At 41.5% G+C, this 24,765-nt stretch overlaps 1 protein-coding gene across 10 annotated transcripts; it reads right to left on the reverse strand.

Moving 5' to 3' along the window:
• Nucleotides 1–605: 605 nt before the first annotated feature.
• Nucleotides 606–24,753, reverse strand: STAG3 (stromal antigen 3). Of its 10 annotated transcripts, none has more exons than XM_023537525.1 (34): nucleotides 24,180–24,410; nucleotides 23,126–23,308; nucleotides 21,997–22,099; nucleotides 21,501–21,617; nucleotides 17,988–18,084; nucleotides 17,239–17,315; nucleotides 16,743–16,947; nucleotides 16,160–16,311; nucleotides 13,636–13,709; nucleotides 12,714–12,837; nucleotides 12,113–12,211; nucleotides 11,829–11,908; nucleotides 11,389–11,496; nucleotides 11,007–11,121; nucleotides 10,738–10,843; nucleotides 10,447–10,550; nucleotides 10,095–10,187; nucleotides 9,884–9,973; nucleotides 8,286–8,486; nucleotides 8,096–8,166; nucleotides 7,922–8,009; nucleotides 7,354–7,434; nucleotides 7,179–7,286; nucleotides 6,866–7,034; nucleotides 6,606–6,742; nucleotides 5,816–5,917; nucleotides 5,141–5,289; nucleotides 4,765–4,893; nucleotides 4,508–4,665; nucleotides 3,193–3,367; nucleotides 2,825–2,926; nucleotides 2,458–2,536; nucleotides 1,307–1,366; nucleotides 606–1,041 (listed from the first exon to the last, which is right to left on the reverse strand). In XM_023537525.1, exons 2-34 carry the CDS (start codon nucleotides 23,296–23,298, stop codon nucleotides 1,033–1,035), a joined length of 3,735 nt encoding a protein of 1,244 aa, XP_023393293.1. In that variant the 5' UTR covers nucleotides 23,299–23,308; nucleotides 24,180–24,410; the 3' UTR covers nucleotides 606–1,032. The 10 variants fall into 10 exon arrangements, with proteins under 10 accessions (XP_023393293.1, XP_023393292.1, XP_023393291.1 ...); XM_023537524.1 differs by having other exon boundaries at nucleotides 24,147–24,410; XM_023537523.1 differs by having other exon boundaries at nucleotides 24,091–24,410.
• Nucleotides 24,754–24,765: the final 12 nt, after the last annotated feature.

Genomic DNA, 24,765 nt, shown 5'->3' on the forward strand with positions numbered 1-24,765 from the left:
GTGAGAGATGATGCCAGCAACTAGAGAAGAGACAGTTCGGAGACATGCCTTGGAGAACAACCTGAGAGGACTTGGTGAGAACTAGCTGGGGAAGGCAAGGATTAAGGAGAACGTGATGTCAAAGACTTGGATTTTAGGGTTGGACATTTAAAATAACTTCTAGTTTCTTCCTCTCAGATATTGAGATTCCATAAAATTTCAAATTATGACAAGTGTCTGTGAGATGAGAGCATTAAATTATTTCTGGAAAAAACCCTTGAGTGAAGGTTGCCAAGATGTATGGACTAGCTTGGCCTTAGTGTATGTAGATAAGACAAGCAGGTCCACCCTCTAAACAGTGAGGACACTACTTTCTCTTTTCAGCCTAAACTGTCCTCACTAGATAAATTACTCAAAGGCAGCCAAGGTCTCTCCCTAAATTCCTCAGCCCCACCCAGTCTTTCAGTTACTAAGCAATGGATCCTTAAGAGCCAGTATACTAAGCACCTGGGGTGTGTGTAGTGCTGTACCTGCACCCTGGGCCATGGGGCTGGGCAGGACCGCCTAAGACACCAACAGAGACCTGACCTCCATCAGTTTAACGATCTCAAGCCACACCCTCGGAACCAGCTGATTCAAACATGTTTATTGAGCTAATCAACCAGGGCACAACAGGGCTGGGAAAGATGTTCCAAAAAAACAGAAAAACTATTAGGCTCTTTCCATTAAACAAAGGGAAGCAGTGCCCCTCTCAAAAGACACTGAGGTGAAGCCCCCACCCCTCCAAACACAGAAAGAAATAGCCACTCTGCTCAAACACAGAGGAACAGAGCCAAGGTGTTATTAGGAAGACAGGGGCTTAAGGCTTCTTCATCTCAACATCGTCAGAGAAAGGTTAGGTTAGAAAGGCAAAGCCCACCTCTCCCTCCCCTCAGACACCATGGGTGGGGCCTGGAAGTACTGGCTCCTTTTGCTCCCTTCTCCTGTTTGCCTTCTCCAAGTGGTCATGTCGTTGAGATGGAGGGTGAAGATGGGGAAAGGTGCAGAGTCATGTCAGAAATCCTGTAATGAGAAAGACAAAAGGCAAACAGACATAACAACAGACCACAGAGCAGAGAGATGACTGCAAGGTCCTCCAGATGATAATTTTAATTCCCCTCCCGCTTCCTCCCAGGGCTACTCCTAGAGCTCTGGACACAGCTGAGAGGGGTGGGCCATGGCCCCGGCCTTTCTTTCCACCTGACAAATACATGGGTTACCCAGTATCTCCCAAGGACACAAAATTCCTCTTACTTTGCCTTCCACAGTCAGTTTTGGGGACACTCACCTCAACATTCAGCTCTGTAGAATCTAAGAGGTCCAGCCCAGGCTCACTGGGGGAAGAGTGCTAGAGAGAATAGGGTCAAAAGTCAGAAAGGTCCTCCCGTATTCCCATCACACTGCAAACAACCACAAAGTTCCCTTTCTAGTCTCACAATAACAAGTGCAAAGGTTGCCATAGGTACCCAAAGCAGTCAGGGAGGGAAGATTAGCAAAGGCAGGGTGGGCAGGAGGCCTAGATTTCCTGGAGTTATCAGAGAAGTGCCTCCTCTGCCCTGCCAACTGAGCCCCTTAAAGTTGCTCAACTTTGGAGCCTGAGGTTGGGATTTTTCCTGAGGGGACTTTAGGAAAGACTGCAGTATTGTAATAGAGGCCTTGCTCTCTAGTCTCTGGTTTGAAGATGTCATTGTCTGTTTTTTCCTTCTGAACACAAGATCTCCATTCCCCTGCTTTATTCAGTCCTCTCTCCTGCCTCAAAAAACAGAGGAAGCAGAAGAATAACAGCAGCACATAATCCCTTTCAGTTTATAAGGTACTTTCACTTTGTATTTTCTGTAAAAGCTCCATTTCAAAGATAGGGAGGTTGTGCGGGGTTAAGGAGCTACCTTGATAAAGTGGTGGAAGTGATGACTCTCAGGTCACCTCACTCAAATTCCATGTTTTTCCTACTAGCCTGGCAGCATTTCCTCTTGGATAAACAGGCTGGGGTAGAAAAGAGAGTGGAGGAACAGGGACTGAGGCAGCCCTCTAAAGAGACAGGAAGGAAGGTAGGGTGCCCATATGCCTGTGTGCACGTGCATTATAAAAAAACTTACTGAATGGGCTACAAGGATGGGCTAGATGACCTTTCATCTCTAGCTCTAGAACTCTTTTTAATTCTTAGATTCAGAGGCAAAATATTTATTTGGGGATTGAGAGGGGGAGTGACGCTATAGTCTTTTCTGGTATTTTTAATTTCTTTTCCCTATTTCTTTAATAAAAGTCCTAGCAAAATACAAAGCAATTTACAAACCTCCCTCTTTTACTGATTTTTTTTTCAAAAAGTCCTAAGTAGCTTTGAGAGACAAAGGCATCAGGACTGATAAAGGAGAATCACTCTAGTTTCTCTTATACCTGCCTCTAGTTCAAGAGGGAGATAGGAATGCTGGGGCCACTCACCTTGACTGGATCTTGCCATTCTTCACCTGACTCATTCTGAATTTCTAACTCCTCTTCATCCTCTTCCATGAGGCTGAGTCTGATGGCAGTGGCAAAGAATAGAGGTTTCCAAACTGCTCTTTATAGACCCCTGAGAGTTTCTCAGAGGAACCCCAGGGGAGCAGGGGTAAACAGTAAGTAGGGCAGAGCTCTAGGTTCCCATTCCTGTCTTAATCGATAGCTCTACTTATATCAGTTTTACATACTAGGGTTCCACATTATATTGGAAGGAATTATTCTGTGTTTAAAACAAGTCCAAAAAGCACCAGCATAGAAATATTGGATGACAAATGTGAAGTACAGATAGAGGATAATGAGAAAAGCTCACCGGGTCAGCCGGTTGCCCAGACCAGGACCTGAAGGATTGAGTGGAGTATGAAAATGCTGTGGACTCGAGAACCTTGACCTCTGGGTACCTGAAAGGGGCTGGCTGTTGGAAATAAGAATAGGATCAGTGAAAGTAAGTAAAAGTAAAGAGTAAGAAGAGGAGGTAAGGTGTCCAGCATTAAAGGAGAGGAAATATCAGAGTGTAGGGAAAAAGAGAAAACATAAAGCTAAAAAAATGGAAAAGGATTGAAGAACCCAAGAATGAGTGAGTACTGCAGAAGAGGACAGAACAGAAACAGCAAGTTGGAGATGGTAAGACACCAAACTGAGAAATCAGACATCCAGATTCTTCCCCCCTTCAACCTTCACCCTTGGGTAAACTTTGATTCTGAGCCGCCTTCTTCTTCTATCTCTTCCAAGCCCCCCAGGGGCTGCCTATTCTTCACAGCTGTGGAGGTGAGGGGAGGTGTGGGTAGGATGCTGTTCAAAGGTAGGCTTTCCTCCTGGGATGAAGAGGTGTCCTCTCTGTGTTGCCTGGAGGAGCCTGCAAAGATGCAGATGCATATACTAATTGTAGACCAAGTACAGCCACAAGCATTTTTACTTTTTCAAGACCTGCCTAGGAATTGTTTAGGGAAAGTTAACATGGGAATAGAAAAACTAGATAGCCTCATTATGTTATGACTAAAATATGAGCATAGCCCTATGTGCTAAAAGTTAGGCTTATAGAATTATATCTAGGACTTGTCCAAGAAAAACTTACTACACAGCTTAGAAAACAAGATGAAAAAAGATATAAATTTTCACAGAGAAATAGTAACATTTGAACACAAATGTGAGAAAGGATTGGACTCCCCAAAGATTGAGAGGTCTCAACTAATCAATGAAGATATCTGAGGTCCTGTTCATTCAAGATTTTTGTGGTGAGAAAAAGCTTAAAATGGCAATGAGAGTTTTGGGACCTGAAGCTAGGATGGAAGTATTAGGGGTAGGAACAGAAAAATGGAAGAATGGATTTTCAAGAAGCCAGAAAAAAATGAGATGACTGCAATGTCAGCATAGTGCTGACACAAAGGGTAAGTGGAGGGCCTAAGGCTCAAAATGTTAAGCATCTCTATTCTGCAAAAATCTGAGAAGGTAGATGAGGAGAAAGAGTCAAAAATGACTCAGAAAACCCAGGTATTATTGTTTTAAAACATGAGTCAAACTGATATTGGTATCTGCCAACTGTAAATATTCATACCCCCATTACCCTCTCTGCCCTCCATGGCCAGGTTTGTATTCTGAAACCAATAACCCACAAAGTGAGCTGCTACTGGTTTACACAGAGGGCTACAGACAAAAGGAAAGAACCATACCCATGCCCCAGAGAAGAAACCCTGGACCCCCAGGTAGATCCTCCTAATCTCTCCAGCCTATTAATGGTGTAATCTTTGGGTTTATCGTTAGTTTTGAATTCATTTTCCATAGAGGTTTGCTATTTTTAGTTGGCTAAATAAACTTTGAAAAAATGAGTACCTTTAAAGATAGCAGATGCTCAATAAAATGTTTTTATTTAATTTAACCAAAGGCAAAAGTTTGAAGAAGGCAAAAGATTATATGCTGCTTATCTAGGTAGTGGCAATAATAGTAGTGCTAGAGACCCTGATAACCATATATACAACACACACACACAGAATTTTACCTTCAATACGCCTCTTCTTGGAGTGGGGGTAGCCCTGAGGGCTAGCCTCTGCTGTGTTCTCTACAGGGCTGAGGGAGTGGCAATAGGTGGTGACTGGACCCCAGGGATGGCCAGGTGCCTGGGAGACACGCTGCAGACACTTCTCCAGGTAGGACAATCTAAGGAAGGGGTGGGATGAAGAGGCGGAAGTCATCAGTGGATCCTCACCATGCCCTTCTTCCCTAATCCACTTCTTTATCCACCCACCTATAACTTACAGTAGCTTCTTGTCCTGATGGAAGAGTCGAGGGGAGAACTCTGAAAGGAGCTCCAGGAATGCTAGGTTTGGGGGCTGACCGGAGGAGCCAGTTGGAGGAAGCTCAGACAAGGAGAACTTGATGCCTTCCCTTGGTTGAGCAGAATTATTTTAGGAAGATAGTCCCTTCCTACTTCTTTCCCAGGATTATCCAAGTGTACCCTCCTTCTATCCCCAGCTTGTCTCCCAGGGTTACCAACCTGCCAACCTGATTGCTATTTCTCAACATGCTTATCTTCCCTCCAAGATCTTATTCTCAACTCTCCCTGCACAGAGCCTTTAGCTCAGCCCTCTTAGGAAAATTCAAGCGCATTGACTTCCAACCAATATTGTCTTACTTGTGTAGCATGACTATAAGGTCACGGTTCTGTAGCTGCTGGGGTCCAAAGCTCAGGGCAAACCTTCGGGCCAAGTCCCTCATCTCAATGAAGGCTGGAAGCTCATTCAGGTCCTGGGGCCCCTGTTCTTGCAGCAGTTCTGTGTACAACTGTGTCCAGGAGACATGGTGCATTTGGGAGAGGGAGGAACAAGGTGGAAACAAAGAAAGGTAGGGTATTCCCTTCTTTGCCTAGAAAATCTAAAGGGCTCAGGATGCCTCCTGCTACCTACTTTCATTCTTTCTTTCCTCTTGGGATACTGCCCCAACCCTCAACCCCCTGCAGCAGAGACAGTATTCACTCCTGCTCTGTAACAATAAAAATGTCTGTAGTAACCAAAGGAGTCTGAGAGAGAACAAATTAGAAAAGAATTAGGAATTTCCTATCACTTTATTGTTGGTGCTCCTAAGTTGAATTTCTATCAAGTTGGGGTGGAAACTGCCCAGTCAGTTAAAAATTACTTTCTATGGGTCTACTAGTTATGAAGGAAACTGTCGTGTAAAGTAACAGTCAAAATAAATTAGAAAGTTCCTGCTCTTAAGGATCTCACATCCTAAATGGCCAGGTGTTAATATGAGTTTAAACTACAGGGAGCGCATGTCATAGATTTAAAGCTCTGTAAGCAAAAGGGAGTACCTGCTTGAGGCTCAGCAGCAGGATTCGGGAACAATGACTTCGGTCAATCTGTCTCGCTCTTGTTAACGTTTCCTTGATAATGTCACCATAGTCATTGTAAAACTGAGAGAGAGGAAATGGATTAGTGTTTTACCACAGGAAAAGACTGTTTCTGTTTTGCTTCTTTCTTCACATTCCTAATTAAGTCTCCTTCCAGAAGTGACTTAGGCAGGGAAACACGAATTTAAGTGAGACTAGACTTCAACTCTGGCTAACAGGTACAAAGCCCAAAACAAATCACTTTAGGTAAACCAATAAGGGAAGAAACTCTGCCCTGAGCCCATTTCTTGGAGAAGAATAGTAAGCCTGCCAGTGCCCACTCTTATCCAGCATTGAAGCCTTCATTATTTGCCTCACCCCACTAAAACAAAAGCTCCATGAAGCAGGAACTTTTGTCTATTATGTTCACTGCTGTGTCCTTACTGTTTGAAATGGTGCGTGGCACCAATACAATATAATGGTGGGTTGAGGAAACTGAGGTACACATTTAGGTATCTTGTGAAAATTGATCCCTCTTCCATTCTTTTTCTTCATTCTTACATTACCCTATTCCATTGACTGGTTCACAGAAAAAAAAAAAAAAATTCTGGATAAGAGTAAGATATTTCCGCTTTAATGAATTTCTCTCTTTATTCTAAACTCCTATTGTCCTTTCCCTCCAATTTTGCCTTTAAGCCTGATATCATCATCTCCCCCACCCTTTTTGTAGTGCTACAGTGTCTGTAGTCATACACTATATGCCTCACTGTACCTTGTTATAATGTTTGAAGACATCTGAAGCTGCGTCCATCTCCAGCACCCCATAAAGTAACAGCTTGCAGAACCCAGCAAGGAGGCGGCGCCGCTGGTGCAACTGCTCTATCTGTAAATGGTCCTCTTGGGAATGACCTGGCTCATATCAAATGCAGAACAGAAATATTAGAATCAAAGAGTTAGGCCTCTTGCCCTCTGTGCCTGAGGCAGGCCCAAGATCCAGACCCTTCCTGAGCCCCAGGTATAGAGTCCCTGTACCCCCGCCCAGTTCTCCAGGCTGGATGAAGACGTGGTCCATGAGGAAGCTGGCTAGCTCAGACTGGAGAGTGGCTTCAGGAAGAAAGACAAGGGGCCTAAGGAAATCACGTCCCCCTACAGTCATCTGAGGGCTGAAGATGAGAAGTAGATCACTTAATAAGACGAAAGCCTGTTGGGAAAATTAAAGAATGCTTAAAAAAAATAGAACATTGACCAAGACCGAAATTACACAGCTAATTTCTCTTTAGAAAGGGGATTCCTCAGACTATGGGGCAAGACTTGTCTCCTTGTTCCCACTTGAGTAAACACTCACCTGCTCCTGGATCTCAGGATCCACATCTGAGAGGCAGCTCTGGCAAAGTTCACAGAAGGCCACCATTCTGCCTTTCAAGTTCAACAGCTGCTTCTGTGGAGACAGTGGCTTCAGGGGGAAGAATAAAGACACAGGCTCCTTTATTCCTGTTCCCCCTACTTAGACCCATATTCACCTGGGAAGCACCTGATCCAGAAAGGTGGGCTAGTGTCCAGAGGATGGAAAAATAGACAAGAGTCAGAGCTGGCAGGATCACCTGTAACAATCAAATATTACAAAAATAACAGATGAGTCAGGAGAGTAAGGGGGCAGATAGAGAGGGAAAGAGGAAGAAGAGAGGGAGATAGGCAGGCACATACAAAGCAATGAAGAGATAAAAGCAGTGAAGAAGAGAGAAAATAAGATTAGGGGAGAACTGATTCCTTTTATAGTGGAAAAGAAGTGATTCCGGATAATCTTCAGAGGACTTTATCCTGGGTAAAACTATCACCTCTCCTAAGTTTATTTGAAGTCTCAATATATCCTTGACTACCAGGAAACCAGAGAAAATGGTTGTTTTCAGGCACTGGAAAGTACAGTTCACCTTCCAAGAGTGGAATGGAGAAATGACATACACATGATCTTCCTCCCTTGTGTCTACTCCATATTCCTGGGACTGGAATTGCCTGGGAGAACTGGCCACCTAGGACACATGGCCCTTAAAAACTCCTCTCTGCCTCCATTTCTCTAACTTGTCTACTTGCCTGGTGAGGAATCTCTCCTGTGTCCACAGCCTTCCGGAGGAGTTGGTAGCATGGTTCGTAGAGCTCCCAGCGTGTTAGGTCATGAGCACTTGAGGGGGGAAGGAGAAGAAGGAAAGTTAAACCAGAACAGAATCGATTCCACAGACACCAGGAGAAATCAAAGGAGCTGCTCACTTGTAAAAGGCAGAGAGGCGCTTCAGAGTGGCTGTCAGACTGTACACCTCATCCTCATCCAGGAAGGATGACTGAGGAAGAAAGAAGGTCCACAATGAGCTTTTCCCAAGAACTCATAGATTCATGTCCCCATCTGTGGCCTATTCCCACCCGAGTTTGGGGTGTCCTGTCATTCAGCCCCAGTTCCTACCTGCAGCAGCTCTTCAAGTTCTTGCTGGAAGCGGTCAGTCAGCAGATCTACCAATTGGCTGCGGGCAAAGTCCACCCGGCTAAAGAACGTGAACTCAGGATTACAGAGCAGATAGAGGGCGTGAGCTCCAGCCTCAAGCACCACTGGCTCTGCATGCTTCACCACTACCTCCTGGAGTTGCTGCAAGAACAGCTCCAGGTGCTGAGAGAAAAAAAAGTGGGAGAAACTAGTGTTGGGGAGGTGGGGAACACAACTCTTCTGGAGGAGAATTCAGCTGGGAGAGATAAGAAACAGGGTTGATCTCAGACAAGAAAAAGTTAAAGGAATTCATCATCACCAAACCAGCAATACAAGAAATGTCAAAGGCTTTTCATGAGAAAAAAGATAAAAAATATGATTATTAAAAATATGATTATAAAAAATAAAAAATATGATTATAAAAATATGATTAAAAATATGATTATAAAAATATGATTATAAAAAAACTACTATACATCTATCAATAATTACTTTAAATGGACTAAATGCTCCAATAGGGTGGCTGGGTAAGAAACAAGACCCTTACATATGCTGCCTAAAAGAGACTCACTTTAGGTTGAAAGACACACACAGACTGAAAGTGAGGGATGGAAAAAGATATTTCATGAAAATAGAAAAAAAAAAAAAAACAGCTGGGGTAGCAATACTATACCAGACAAAATCTGTAAAACAAAGGCTATAACAGGAGACAAAGAAGGAGCCAGTAATTCCACTTCTGGGTGGGTATTTATTTGAAGAAACTAAAACACGAATTCGAAAAGATATATGCATCCATATGTTCACTGCATCATTATTTACAATAGCCAAGATATGAAAGCAACCTAAGTGTCCATCAATAGGTGAATGGATAAAGAAGTAGTATATATATGTACTTACATACATACATACAAACCTACATACATACATACATACATACATGATGGAATATTACTCAGCTATAAACAAGAATAGAATCTTGCTACATATTACAATGTGGATGGACCTAGAGGATATTGTGCTAAGTAAAATAAGTCGGAGAAAGACAAATACATATGATTTCACTTACATCTGGAATCTAAAAAACTAAACAAGTAAACAAAACAGAATTCATAGATGCAGAGAACATTTTGGTGGTTGCCAGATGGAAGGGGTGTTGGGGGAGTGGGTAAAAACGGGAAAGGATTAAGAAGTACAAATTGGTAGTTACAAAATAGTCACAGGGACGTAAAGCATAGCATAGGGAGTACAATGAATACTACTGTAATAACTATGCATGGTGTCAGATGGCTACTAGATTTATCAGGGTGATCACTTCGTAAGTTATATAAATGTCTAATCACTATTTGTACACCTGAAACTAACACAATATTGTATGTCAACTATAAATAAAAAATTATTTTAAAAAATGAAAAGAAAGAGGGTTGAAAGCATTAAACTTCAAGAATAAGATACCTAAGAAAGGGAAGACTTACTGATTTTTCTGAAACCCATGTTCTTGAGAACCAGATACTGGCAGTAGAACCTTTGGCCCTAGCAGGAGAACAACAAGGTAGAGGAAATATATCTTTCTTCCTCCTCACCTTCTCTAAGCGCCTGGTGCAGTAGATGTTGAGGTCAAAGTAGTTGAGAAGCTGAAGCAGGGGAGCAACCTTCTCTGCATCAGCTGAGAACTGTGGTGAGTGAGATCGAGTTATTAGCTAATGTACTGCTAATTCTTACTCCTATTCCTCATTAGAGGCCGTTTTCTTTCACCCTCCCATTCCCACATGCTTAACAGTGGGGCAGCTCTACCTTGGCCAGGAGCTGGGGTAGCAGGGGAATGAGGTGCTCAGTCAGCTTCACCTTGTCATCTGCTTGGATCTTACGTTCTTTAAGGGTTAAGCCCTGGAATTAGTCATTTGGGGGTGTGGGAAAGGTATAGAGAAAAACTGGGTCCAGAGGGTATATATGTGTATCCGTCCACCCCATCTTATCTGCCCAGGAAGGAATCCAGCAGCTCCCTTCAGGTTTTTTTTCCTTCTTGAAACGGAATTCTTTGAGGGGCAGAGGAAGGGGCACCCTAAGCCAAGACTTGAGGATAAGAATAGACAATATGTCTGGATTTAATATTTTCAATCAACCCAACCTACCCCTCATGCCATACCTTCCTCCCAGTGACCCGCCCAACAGGGGGGTGACCCTCTGAAGCTTGCCGGACACTGGACACAAGGATTTCTATCAGCGTGCTCTCCTGCACATCGCCCAGGTCTGGGTTGGCAGAAGGATGGAGACACAGAACCATGAATTAGCCACCCTCTATCTCCACGTCCTCCCCCACCCTCACACTCTACTATCCATTACAACTCTACCTCTTACAAGACAGAAAAGAAATCTCATTTCCTACTAGGAGGTGAAAGGTACCCCCTGACCCCCAGCTACCATGTGACACACGTACTCTGGTCCTTCTCCAGTAGCAAACTTGTCAGACTCTCCCAGTCCTTCAGCTGAGACCCCGCACAGTCCCACAGGCTGTCTACTAAGTAAGCAGCATGGTTATGGAGCTGTGGAAGGAGGTACACATTAAATTACTGAAGTCAAATTAAAAAACTCTAGGAAGTTAACTAATGATAAACCATAGCTCTCTTTCCTGTAGTGCCAGCTCCCACCCTTCTCTACCTGCAGGTCTTATGCACAATAACCAAACAGCTCCTTCCTATACGTCACCTCACTCTCCACAAAGAAGGACAGCAGAAGGTGGAAGAAAGTCTTCTGGGCACGTGGACTTCGGCGTCGCTCTCTCCCACCCACTGTTCTCGTCTCACACTCAGGGTAAAAGAGCCTGGTAGAATGGACACAAGGAAAAGGCACAGTACAGAAAGAAATAAGGAGTAGAATCATCACCATGGAGGGAAGAAACAATCCAAGGAGAGGTATAAAGGAAAAAGAGGTACAGAGCTAAAGGAAGCCCCAAGGAGTTGAAGGGGAAAAAGAGATCCCAAGAGAGACTTTAATAGGTATATGGAGTTCTTAGGAAGGGCAGCAGTAGATGAGGGAGAGAAAACAAGAGAATGGTGTTAGAAGAACAAATGAAGGGAGCCCTACTCACTTCCAGTACAGAAATTCCCCTGCAGCAGAGGCCAGGGCTCGATTAGAGGCGTATACAATAGGATAGATACTCTCACAGTCAGCATCTGTCAGCACCCCTTCCATGTTCCTGCCAAAAAAAGGAGAAAGAAGAGCAGGTAGATATGGAGGTAGTCTTCTGGGACAACTAAGGCTAGAAACAAAAAGAGGCAAAAACAACGAGGATTAACTCACAAATAACTTTTAAATGAAGAGTGGAAGACAGAGGAGTATGGAGAGTTAGAGAAGATAGGAAATTTTCCCCTGGAGATCTTGCAATTCAGGAATGACCTCTGTCTTTCAACCTGTACATAAGGAAGAGTCAACCTATGCTAGGTGGAGGGACAGGACTCTGGAAGAGTTTGTCTGATGCTGGAAAGTTAAAAGTCTAAGATGCCTGCTTCCCCACTTCCCAGGACTCACTTAAGGATAAGTATTAGCAACCTGACGGCCTCCACTGCCACATCATACTCTCGGTCCATGACCATGGAAACCATCCGGTCCTGCAGGAAAGACAACATTGGTCAAAACCTCACCTGTGTCCATCCTCCAAATTGTATTCTCTTAGAATGAGAGATTCCTAAAGAGAAGATGTAGAAGCAGATGCTGGGATACTTATAGATACATAAGAGCAATAGAAATGGAAAGATGAGGTGGGGAAACAGGAACCAGAAGAGCCAAGCACAGGAATACTGTCCCAATTTCACCTTGAAGCGGCTAGTAAAGAGCTCCAGGCGTGTAGTTAAGTCCCGGTTGCTATACAGTCCTTTGAGAGCCTTCAGGCACTTCAGACGGACTTCTCGATGCTAGTGAGGAAAATGAAAGTATAACTGACTACTCCTCTACTCACCCTCTGGGCCTCCATACTTCCCTCTCAGATTACTCATTCTGGGCCTAGGTGTCCCCTATACCAAGGATTCTGAGATACCTCAAAGATAATGAACAGTTGTCTTCTTACTTAAAAAACAAAAGAATTACAGCAGAATTTAGCAATTATGATGAAAAGGATGTTCTGATTACCACTCTAGCACCTGTACCAACCCATCAATAATGTTCTTGCCTTTTCATAGGTAAGGTCTTTCTTCCCTCTACTCTAGTTTTGAGGTATTTCATTTCCTGGATAGGTCTTTCTTCTACCTTATCCTGCCTTCTCTAATACTGGGGAAGTTTCGAGGTTCAGTGTCTTGATGGGTTAATCACTGATCACTAGTGAAACACCTAAGTGGCAGGACCAGGTAAAGCTGAAGTATCCTAGGGCAGAAAAAAGGATGAGGGGAATAGGGGAAAGGAGACTGACTCAACTCTCACCTTATCATGCAGGGTCCAGCCAATATATTTTAAATAGCTGTCAGTGAGGAAGGAGGTACTGTAGCTTTGCATCCAAGACCCAATCTCCTCGATGCAGATAGCACGGATCTCAGGAAGGATATCCCTAAACACAGAAGAATAAATTGACTTTTATAACCTTCTCTCCAAACTCATTTTCCATCCTACCAAATAATCTCCCTGTCATATAAGAATTTATTTTCTTCACTAAACCATGTACCATACCTTTCATTTCCTCCTACAATGTAAATACAATATAAAAAAAATAAACATTTTCTTTCTATAACCAGCCCATAAAATAGTTGAACTTATCCTCCACTGACCCTTTTAAAAACTAATTTTGGAAGTTAATTTAACTGTCGACCAATGTATGTGTTTTAATTCTACTTCAAGAAAAGGTTAAAGCAGCCGAAAGGTTCTAAAAAGACAAAGGATGAAACCTAGATAAGAACAGGAAATATAGATACTCTTTTTAACTTAATTCTACCAGTTCTTTAAACAGTATAAAACTCACTGCTTTTAGCACAGTGAAACAGCAGACTGGGTTAGGAAGAGGCTGGCCAAGAAGCACCCCCTCAGAAAAGCCTTGCCTTTTGGCTGTCTGCTCTTGTCAAGTCCCTAGCCCCAGGAAGATGGAAAAGCGAAGGTCTTGGGCAAAGTTGGAGCAAAAGAATACTCAGCAATGCCTTATCCTCTTATTTTCTCTCCCAGAAGAGCTTACAAGATCTTTTGTAAGTGGAGAGAAACTAAACCTTATTAATTTGAAATATTTCTTAGTTTTTGCTCCAGTTGCATTAGTTCTGGGCTAACCAAATAACTCCTGAGTTAGGAGGGGACTTTGTTACTTCTACAGTTTCTGTAACCAAGAACCAGCCACTTTGACAAAAGGAGCCCATTAACTTACCTGTATCGATGTACGAAGACACCCCTGAAGAGGGCATTCATCATTCCCTCAATCTCCTCTTGATGCTCTTGGAGCTGGAGGACAAGGAGGAACAGGTCAATCTCTCTTGTACCCCAACAATATAAAGCCACAAAAATATAGAAATGTATGGCTTCCACCTACTTCCTATTTATTACAGGACACAGTCTGAACTTTTGGTATCCTATGTTCCCTTTTAAACCTAATTCTGGAAGAAACTGTATAGTCAACCAATACCTTTGAGGTTTCTTTGTGTCTGGAAAAGATAATATCCCTTCTATATCTGACTATTTTGACTATCTTTTGCTATTCAGAGGCCTTAGCTACTAGTTACATATGTTTTTGACTAACACTTGGAAAATTAAATTTTAATAAATGCAGTTTGTTTGACAGAAGAAGTGGACGTAGCAAAAAAAGAAAAAGAAGGAAAAGAGTAGACCAGTGGTTCTCAACTGGGGACCCCCAGGGGACATTTAGTAATGTGTGAGACATTTTTGGTTGTCACTACTAGGCGTTACTACTGCCATCCAGTAGAGAGAGGCCAAGGATGCTGCTAAACATCCTGCAATGCCAGGACAGCCTCCCAATGTCAATAGTGTCACTATTAAGAAATCCTAGACTAGATGAATAACAGATACGAAGGAAATAGAATTATAGGGAAAATTACAAGAATTATAGGGAAGCAGAATTAAAATGGAACATTCTTAAAGACAACTAACTACCCTTACTCTTCAATAAATCAATATATTGGGAGAAAATGGGAGGAGGCAAAGGTTCAATAAGATTAAAAGCAACAAGAAACACAACAACCAAACGTAATACATAGTCTTTAATTAAATCCTGTTTGGAACTAATCATATATAAAAAGTATTTGGGGAACAAATGAGGAAATTTTAATATAAATTGGAATTAGCAACTATTAGCGAATCATTCTTAATATTTTTGGATGTGAAAATGGTACTGAAATTATGTAGAAACATGTCATCTTTTAGAGGACATATTTAAGTCATTAGGTTGAAATACCAACATGTCCATAATTTACCATAAAATGGAAAAAAATAAATGAAACAAATACGGTAAAATGTTAAATCTAGGTAATTTGTATGTAGTGTTCATTCTACCAATGCCTTTTTCTCTTTGAAAAAGTTCATATTTAAAAGAAAAAGGAGATGAAGGAGGGTAGGAGAAAGGTGGGTCATCAGTACCAAATTCTATAGAAGTTTGGAAAAGGAAGATTGAGAAAAGGCCATTGGCTATAAGGATTAAGAAGTCACTGGTTTGAGAATAATTTCAAAGAAAAATGAAGAGAGAAGCTAGGCAGCAAAAAGGATAGAGCTGGATACTAAGAAAGTAAGGAAAAACCTTCTAAAAGGATAGAGATGGAATAGCTCATGGAGGAGAAAAATGAAGGAAAGATTCAAGGGCCTATCTGTAAGTGGAGAAAAGAGTGGGGAGAGAAAGATTAAAGACAAAAACGGGAATAATAATTGATAAGGCAAGAACCTAGAGAAATAAAAAAAAGGACACACTAGTGTATATAAGATTCAAGATAGAATGTACATAAGGTTTAAGAGCATAATGACAGTGAAAACAGAAAAAGAGAATGAGAGAAGTTTAAAGTTTCCTTCTCTAATGATTTAGCAGTGAAATCTTTGGAGAGGCCTAGGAAAAGTCAATTGGTACAGTTAGACATGGTGAGTCCTGCAACCTCATAGTGGGGGAGTCTCAGGTGCCAAAGTAGAGTGTCTATGTGTGTAGGGGGGACCAGAGTCTATCTCATGATAGACATAGCTATTTGAAGGTTTAATCAGTGCAAATGATTTTGTTAGGGTTTATGTCCTGCAGTGGTATTTTTTAAGTTTAAAAGGAAACAAAGCAAATACCTACTATGTGGTAGGCTAAGCAATTTACTCAACATCTCATTTTATCTTCATAAAAAAGTAGAATTATCCCTCTTTTTTAAAGAAAAGGAGACTGAAGTTTAGAGGTGTTACATAAGGCCATAGATCTAGTAGCTAACTGGAACAGGAATTAAACTCAAGAGTGACTGAAAGGCCTGTGCCCCTTCCATTCCTTAAACACTTGGCTTCCCCCATCAGTGGTTGGCCTTCAGTACTCCTATGGTGACCTGTATACTGTACACTTGACAGGAAAGTCAAAACTTAACTTCTTGCATAGGTGCAGGCACAACTCTTAAACACTTCTAATAACGAATGTAGATAATGGAAACTGAGAAAAAGTGGTATAGAGAATTCTAAATTTTACTCTAAATTAGAAATGATAATAATTGAGCCCACATCCCCAAAACAAGATGAGCATGCAATAATCTCTGACAGAATGGGTCTATAAACTATTGAGAGCATCCATTATTAATGATCTGAAAGGTTGCTTGGGGACCTGTCTCTTACCAGAGAGAAGTACTTGGGGACTGATAAGGTGAGCTTTGGCAGCAGTGGATAGAAGCTAGGAGAGAGAGATGAAAAGAGGCAGGGTACACACTTCTCACCTCTTTGCGTTTCTCCAACAGGCTCTCCAGCCGCTCAGGTGCTCTCTGTTCTGGCCCCTTGTTTCGTTCAGCCTCATACTGACGTTGATTGTTGTCTTTGTGCAAACTCAGTTGGAGGGCAACTCTTACCAGAGAGGTCATTAGCTTCATGGCTTTGAGTCAGGAAAGACAAGATAAGGAAACCATTATTTAAGTCAAGGAAGGGAGAGGAGGTTCAAAAAAGAAGAGAATAAAGCGCAGTGAAAATGAAAAGCTAGAGCAGGGTGACTATCAAATCCCCAGACTTATTGTTCTGGAGTGCAGTTTTTTTCTCCCTAACTCTTTTGGGCTTTTTTTTTTAATCCTCAGTATATTCCCAATGGTGAGCTATGAGAAACATGCTATAGCTGGAAACTGTCACTGTATTCCACCCCTTTTTACAAATCCACTAGAAAGAAACAAAATTGGGTTTGGGATAAAAGAACTATGGCCTTGAAATAAAGACCTAAAGTGCAACTAGGAAAGAAGATCCAGAACTGGAAAACAGAAAAAAAGTCCAACCAATCCCCAGGAAAATATTTATAGAGTAAAAACGAATGCTCACCAGCCAGGGTGCTAGTGTGACGGAAGGCACGGACTTGGGAGTCCGAGAGGCCAGTGAGCAGGGAAATGAGGTTGTCCATAGGGAAGCCATCGTAAAGGAGGCTGTACTGGCACTGGTAGACCAATGTCCTCACAAATTCACAAAAACTTCCCTGGAACTTCTTCCAGGATGGACCTGGAGCTGTCAGGGGATAGTCTCCTGAGTCCTAAAGAAGGGTTTATGAAAAGGATGGGAAAGTTATTACCAGGCCACAGGGATCGTAGATGTCAAAACCCAATAGTATAATAAAGATGTTATCTCTGTTATACTTCATTTCCTGCTATTCTCAACTCTAGAGGCATATTCAGATAATATCTGAATGGGTCTCTTTTGGTCCCAAGAGACTGAACAACTCCTTCTAAAAAATATCCTATTTCCCAGAATCAGAAAGAAAGGGGTAATGAGCCTTGTATTTTGAAATAAGAGTGGCATGATGATCTTGGTCATATTCTTCCACCTCATTAAACTGTTCTGTTAGGTGCCGGATGATCTCTGAGTTGGACATCTTCTTGAACATCTCGGGGGTCACAGTGCCTAAGGAATAAAACAGATAAGGTATTTACAAGGGAAATAACAGGACACTATACCTATTTACATATATATCTGAAGATGAGCTAGGGAATGTATTGAATAGAGCATAGGTGGGAAATCAGAAGACTGAAATCTGCTACTATCTAATTGTGCATCTGCTATAATGCAACCCTTCTAGAAAACCCAAAGAAACTGAGCAGTGGAAAATTAGTTTTAAAAAAATCCAAACAAAAAAAACCCAAGGAAAGCAATAAAACTACACCAGATTCTGGATTCTTATCATATAATGTGCCTAAGACTATCTGCCTCAATAAATTAAGTCATGGCCTCTGGGGGCCCACAGCTTCAGTGGTGGTGAAGTAGCAGAGAAATAAAGAATAAGAAAATAAAAAATTACTTCATCTAGAGAAAGGAAGACTAAACCGTGTCTGATGGTCCATTTTAAAATTTGTGATTATTACCATGATTAATTCTTTTTCTGCAAAGGGTCTTGTTTCCAAACCAACATAGTTTCCTATTGGTCATTTCCCTATTTGCCAATCAACAATGCGGGTAAATAAGTAAAACTTTTCTCATGCTTTACCTTCTCCTTTCATTTAAGAAATGCCTAATCCTATTCATCTAAATTCATCCAGCCTTCTGTTGGAGACTAGAAAGGGATAGAAGTTTCCTTACCTTTACATCCACAAGATCGGATGAAAAAGTTAATAAGCTCCAGGAATCCTGCATCCTGGTCTTGCTTGTAGCTCTCCAGCCACTCATCCACCAGAGACTAGAAAAACAATGTAGATGATTTCTACTTATAGCAATATGACAAACTAGAAATCCTGTATATTTTCCCAATTGAAGCATCTAAACTTCTGATTGAAATATTAATAATATATTTTAAAATGTATTGCTGGACTGGAATGAAAAGTAGAATTCCACATAGGCTAAAAATGAAGTGAAGGTAGCAATCCTTAGAGATAAGCAAGATGACTTTTGCTCTGTAGGTTTCTATTAAACCCTAGGAACCCTGACTCTCTGTCCAGAAGGCTGTGAAGAATGCAGAGTATAAGAGACTGAGCCTAAGGGCTTGTTAAGAAGAGTAGTCCCAAAGGAGACTACTGCATAAAGCTGGGTCCTGCAAAGAGTCATATCCTCATGCAAGCAAGAATGAGAAATAAACCTAAAGGTCAGAAGGGGACAGCAAGAAAACTAGTCTGTTGTGACCTTAGTGTGAGGTGGAGAGAAAACAAGAATTCTTCCTTGAGAATTCATAAGCATAAGCCAGCTCTCAAATCTGGATTTTCGGTCCAGATCCACACCACCTATATGATCAGAATAATCTCAATTGAATAATTTACTTAAAGGTGATTCTGGAGTGTCCCCAGTAAACTACCAGAAGCAAATGCAGGCTCCTCTCTTAAAACCCACCTTCTACCCAGGCCCCAAAGAATTCCAACATATAGAACTCCATGGAAAATGAGTGGTTCACATAAAATCTAGTAAAGAATCAAGGCACTGAGAGTAAGAATCAGCAAGAAAAACAGACAGTATAATTAAATACACAGACTTTAGACACTGAAGTTATCACAGATAATAAATTATGCTTACTATGATTAAAGAAATAAAAGAAGATTGAAAGTAGAAGAACAATTAATTTTAAAAGGGGCCAAACAAAATTTGTAGAAAATATAATAAAGTTTAAAATGTCAATGAATAAATTAAAAGCAAATTGGGCACAGCAAACAGAAGATGAGTGAACTGGAAGATTAGTCAAAGAAATCATCCAAAATGCAGCCCAGAGACTAACAGAAATAATAAAAGAGCTATTTAGAGACATGGAGAATAGAGTGAGAAGTTCCAATGATGTCTAATTGAATTCTAGAAGAAGATAACAGAACAAGGAAGAATCACTATTTGAAAAGAATTTTCCATAGTTGTTGGAAGATACCAATCCTCAGAGCCTGGAAGCTAATGGATCTCAAGCATAACAAATAAAATATCATATAAACATAACACACACACACACACACACACACACACACACACACACACACAAAACACAGGAAAAAAGAGGTCAACTTACAAAGGATTTACATTTAACACAAACGAAAACACTTACAAATTAGATCTGTCCAAATAAAATAGCCCCTAGCCATATCTGGCTATTAAAATTAAATTGAAAAAATTTAAAATCCAGTTCCTAAGTCACACCAGCCACATATCAAGTGCTTGCTAGCCATATGTGGCTAAGGTATACTATACTAGACAATGGTGATATAGAACGTTTCCATCCTTATACACTGTTGTATTAGACTGCTAACTTAGATAGCTGGCTACCAGCAGCAATAAGTGAAATTAGAAAGCAGTGGAATAATCTTTTTAATGTGCTGAGAGAAGGAAATGTCATCTTAGAATTCTATACACAGCAAACAGTCTTTCAAGAACAGGGTAAAGACATTTTATATAAGCAAAAGCTGAGTTTGTTAATAAAGTCTATCTAAAGAAAATTTTAAAGGATAAAATTTGGACAGCAAGAGAAATGATGAACAAAGAAAAGGATGAAAATGTAGGTAATATCTAATTTGCTGGGAGAAGAGGAATGGACAGAACTAAAACACTGTACAACAGCATGTAAACTGGAAGGACCAATTGCAATTAAAATGTGCTTAGGTCCTTGTAGAAGGTAGAATTCCAAAACCAAGCAAGGAAAGGGAAAAAAGAAACAGGGAAGATAAAGTTGTAAGCACATAAAATAGTAGCAATAAATTCAAATATATCAGCAGGAACAATAATTACAAATGAATTAAACTCTCTTGTTAAAAGAGACTGGCAGAATAGATTAAAAAACATAATCCAGATACAGACTGTATACAGGAGAGACAGACTCCAAACATACAAAGAAAGTAAAAGGGAAGAAAAAGATACCAGGCAAATACTAATCAAAAATAAGGCTAATGTATATATGTTAATACAAAACAAAACAATTTTTGTTTTAGAATATAAAGATAAAGGAATATCAGTATACAACAATGATGAAAAGTTTGATTTACCCAGAAACAAAATACTAAAAGCAAAATACTAAAAGCAAAACTGAGTACGAATACAAAAGGAATGACCAAAAAAGTCTCCTTTTTAATACACCTCTCTCTGTGTTATATTAAACAGGCCAACCACTCCCCACCCCCATCAACCGAAAACCTCAAATCAGTAGAAACATCAAAGCAGTATCACATTTAACACTCTTGATCTCACTCAAAAAACACTGGACCCAACAACTGGACAGCACACATCCTCTTCATACACATGTAAAATAGTTTTGGAAAAGGACTAAATGTTGTCATAAAGCTAGTCTCCCTAAGTTTCAAAGACCACATTTTCTGACTACAATAGTTAGAAATCAAAAACAAAAATATAAATAGAAAAACTCCATGTTTGAAAATTTAAAACTTTTCTAAAAACTATAAAAATCTACATCATGCATCAATATGAGTGCATCTAAAACAACTGAAATAATGAAGTCACAGAACACTATATAAAGAATGATTCATTTGTTTAAATTAAGAAACACATTCATTGGTGATAAAACTATAATAAAAAGACAAAGGAATTATTAACGGAAAATTCACTCTAGTAGTTCTCTCCACTGGTGAAGGGACTGTGGTGGTAGGAATAGAGAGAAGCTATATAAGGCCCTCTATAGCACTATTAATGTTTCATTTCTTGAGCTGGGGCTAGAGATCTGGGTGACCATTTAAAATTTTTGTAAACTACATATAAGCCTTATACACTTTTAGATGACAATAGAATTATAATAAGTTATTAAAAAAATATGTGGGGAGGAAAAAAGGAATTAGGTGTTATTGTCAAAGTGGAGCTAGAGTGACAAGGGTGAACAAGTTGTCATCCATATCCAAACTTTCTCTCTAGATTCTCTGATGCCTCTCCTTGCCTCCTCTATCAATTGATAAAGGCAAAACCAATCTCACTCTGTGATACTTTTAGAAAAGGTACATTCTCGCTCATCCAAGGTCTCCTTTATATCATTCCAAGGATCAGCTCCAGGGTCTTATCTGTCGTTCCTGACATAGATTATGTTCATTAAAATGTCTGCATTAAAACGAGTTTATAGGCACTTGTCTTTATTTTTCCATCCTACAAGGGGTGAGATGATATTTAGAAACTGGTGAGTCACTGTTTTACCTGCATGTCACTTTTGGCAGCTCTCACAGCATCAAAAAGATCACTGGCTGGTGGCTCTGACTCTTTCTGGCTACGACCACGTACCATTCGGGACCCCTTCTTTGGATGTTTTGCCACCTAAGAAGTATAAAGAGATCAGGAATATTTTTAAATATGAAAATGATCTTGACACTTGGTTTCATCACACAGGCAGGCTTACACTGCCAATTACACAGCAAAGTTTGAGTTACTGACTCAGATCTGATATAACTGATATTTATATTATTAACTTTATTATTTCTTTTTCTCCTTTAGAAAGTCTTTTAGCTCTATTCCTATTCCTCTGAATCCTAATACCCTCTTCCTCTATTCTTTATTCTTCAAAATCTGCCTTCTTCCTACTGTCTCTTAACACTTTTTAAGTCTTGTCCTTTCATCAAACAATCTCCTGAGTTTCTTTTAGGTTTACTTTTGCTGCTTCCCAGACCAGGTTCAAAAACAAAACGGACTGACTCACTGGGGTTGTTTTGAGTGGTCGTTTTGCTGCTCTCTTCTTCATATTGTGTCTCAAGCTGTCTTCGAAGTCACTGCCTTCATCAGCTGATAAAGAATCACTATCCCTATGAGGGAGTACGGTTCTCCTTAGATACAACACCCTAGTCTCGCCATACAAAAGGGTAAATAAATTATAATTTCTCTTTGTCTCTAACTGTACCCCCTCGCCACGAGAAAAATATATTCATATTTTCTTTAAGAGATGAAATTACTGTTACCAGAAAGTAGGAACAAAGTCTTAAAGGAAAACTTTCACTTGAAGAAAACAATGGAGATGAATAATGAAGAACTGAGGTGGGTAAAAGGCAACACTTTCCTAACAGTCTTTCTAAGAAAATAAAATGATATTCACTTAAGCAGGCTGTGTGGAGAAAAATCAGCACGGCTTGGAAAGTCATATATTACTCATACATAAACAGGAGATTAATATGCACTTGGAGTTAAATTCCAGCCTTTGAAAAAATTCACATGTCTTATTGGTTAGAGTTAAGTTTATAAAATATAATCTGGTCTCCAACAGTAGCACTGACAAAAACAGAAATGGTTCAGAAAAGGCCAATTAAAATAACTAGGGGATAAATCAGATCTTGTATGAGATTTTTCCCCCCCTTGGAAATAAAAATCAAGATATATTATTATAACCTTCACAGAAAAAGCTCATAAATGATAGCAAACAAGGATAGACAGACCTGTATATAAAATCCCCAAATACAGGAGCTACAGAACACAAACTATAAAGTATATACTATTTGCCAGGCACCAGAAAAAGAACTCTTTACTTCCCATTTCCCTACCTCCCTGCCTCCACCAGAGGTTGTAAATGCTGAACATACAAATGTGTCCAAGAAAAGTTTAGACAATTGAAATGATGGATTTAGAACAGAGTATATTATTCTTGATGCCTACACAGTCAGGGCAGCCAAAACGAGCCAGCAGAGCTGGAGGGGTGTCACTGTTGTGAACCACTAGAACATCATTACGTTTTCATGCAGTCACACACGTTACTACCGAGGCCATAAAATGGAAGAGGGGAAAGCTACCGATGATGTAGGAGAAAGCCAAACAAGTATTTTCTCACCAACTTCACTCACCCCTCTTTAGTCTGGTCCGAGTCCCTGTCATCACAGGGCACACTGACAGACAAACTAGAAGATGTAGACAAGTCCCTCTGTCCACCTCTCACTGCTCTTTGCAGTGGAGAGGACACACTGCTTGGAGAGGAGGAGCTATGGAGCAAGGAGGAGGAAGATCGAAGGGTAGGCATGGTGGTCCAGCTGCAGAAAGAAAGAGAGGAAAGGGCTCCTACCCCACCGCTTCTCCCTCCCCAGCCCCGGCCATCCCTTTTCACTCCAAGGGAACTGCTCTGGAACTCGGATGGGGGTAAGTCCAAACCAAAAACATGAGTCTTTATCTAACGCTCTATCTAGGGAATTAAAAACCACCGCCCCAGATGCAGACTACAGGTTTGGAGCTGCTCTCCAAGCACGGAGTAAGGCACACACCAGAGCAGTTTAAAGTAGATCCCTCTCCAGATTCGGAAGCCTCAATGCCTAGTGCAAATGAACAAATTCTTACATTACTAGGTAGGTAGGTAGGTAGGTAGGTAGGTAGGTAGATAGGTAGGTAGGTAGGTAGATAGGTAGGTAGGTAGGTAGGTAGATAGATAGATAGATAGATAGATAGATAGATAGATAGATAGATAGATAGATAAACACCCAGATTTAATTTCTAGAAAGCTAGTACTACTTAATTCCGCGTGTAATGGAATGAGACGCCATTAACAATGTGGGGGTGGGGGCAGCATAAGACTAGGGCCAGAAACGCTTAGCGTAAACGAAAGCTCGCGTTCTCTACTTTTCGAGACGGTGGTACTTCTGACCCTCCCCGGGCTTTTTCTTTGGGCGGAGAAGCCGTCTAACGGCTCATTAGAGTGACTATCAGTCTCTTGCGGACTGGAAATGGAGGCAGCCATTGAGGCATGGAAGAGGGAGGTCCTTCTCTCAGGGACGGGAGTAGGAGTGGGGCTGTGTATTCTTGGGTCAAAGAGGAGCCTCACTGTCTGAGTCCGGACCAGCGACTTCTGGCTGAGCACGGTTGAGGAAAAGTCACCACCTGGTGTCCCGCGGGTCTCTGAAGTCATCCCACCTGCGGCACAGGAGCCCGCCGCTTCCCTTCCAGTGGCGGAAGAATCCAGAAAAAAGCGGGAAGGCGCGAGCTGTGTTGCGCGCAGGCGCGAGCCCAACGGCTCTCCCAAGGCTGGTAAATATCGCGAGGCTTGGGCGTGTGCGAGCTCGTGCTCACCACGTTCCAGTCAAGCTGCTCGGCCGCCTCGTGCGGCCAGCAGCTCGCCCGCGTGCCGCCCCGTCACGTGGTCTCGGGCGCCAGCTACAGCTCTGCTCCACCCCGGACCCGACCCTCTGCCCCCAATAGCCACAACCCCCTCCCTCCCCTCTGCAACCATTGGCCCGGCTTCGCACTAGACCAGCAGAAGCCCCTTCAATCTGGCTTCTCAACTGCAATAGGTTAGGATCCACCCAGGCCCCGCCTTTCGAACCGGGTCGCCACGCCCCTGAAAAAAGGCCACGCCCCTCCCCCACCAACCTCCTTAGTTCAGCCGAATCCCAAACCCTCTGCGGAGTTTCCCCATTACATTGGCTTAATTTCTCCCTTGATCCCGCCCCTGAGGTCGGCCCCTTACCATCATTGGCAGGGTCCCGTCTTGGGCCCCGCC

This window comes from Pteropus vampyrus, unplaced genomic scaffold (genome assembly GCF_000151845.1).
Source record: "Pteropus vampyrus isolate Shadow unplaced genomic scaffold, Pvam_2.0 Scaffold193, whole genome shotgun sequence".
Lineage (NCBI taxonomy): Eukaryota > Metazoa > Chordata > Mammalia > Chiroptera > Pteropodidae > Pteropus > Pteropus vampyrus.

Excerpts from the sequence above, each read along its gene's own strand:
- STAG3 (XM_023537525.1), bottom strand. The coding sequence starts at position 23,298 with ATGCCTACCCTTCGATCTTCCTCCTCCTTGCTCCATAGCTCCTCCTCT. Across the intron at positions 17,316-17,987 it reads CCGATCTTGTGGATGTAAAG|GCACTGTGACCCCCGAGATG; the intron begins GTAAGGAAACTT and ends TTTATTCCTTAG. Across the intron at positions 1,367-2,457 it reads AATGGCAAGATCCAGTCAAG|CACTCTTCCCCCAGTGAGCC; the intron begins GTGAGTGGCCCC and ends TATTCTCTCTAG.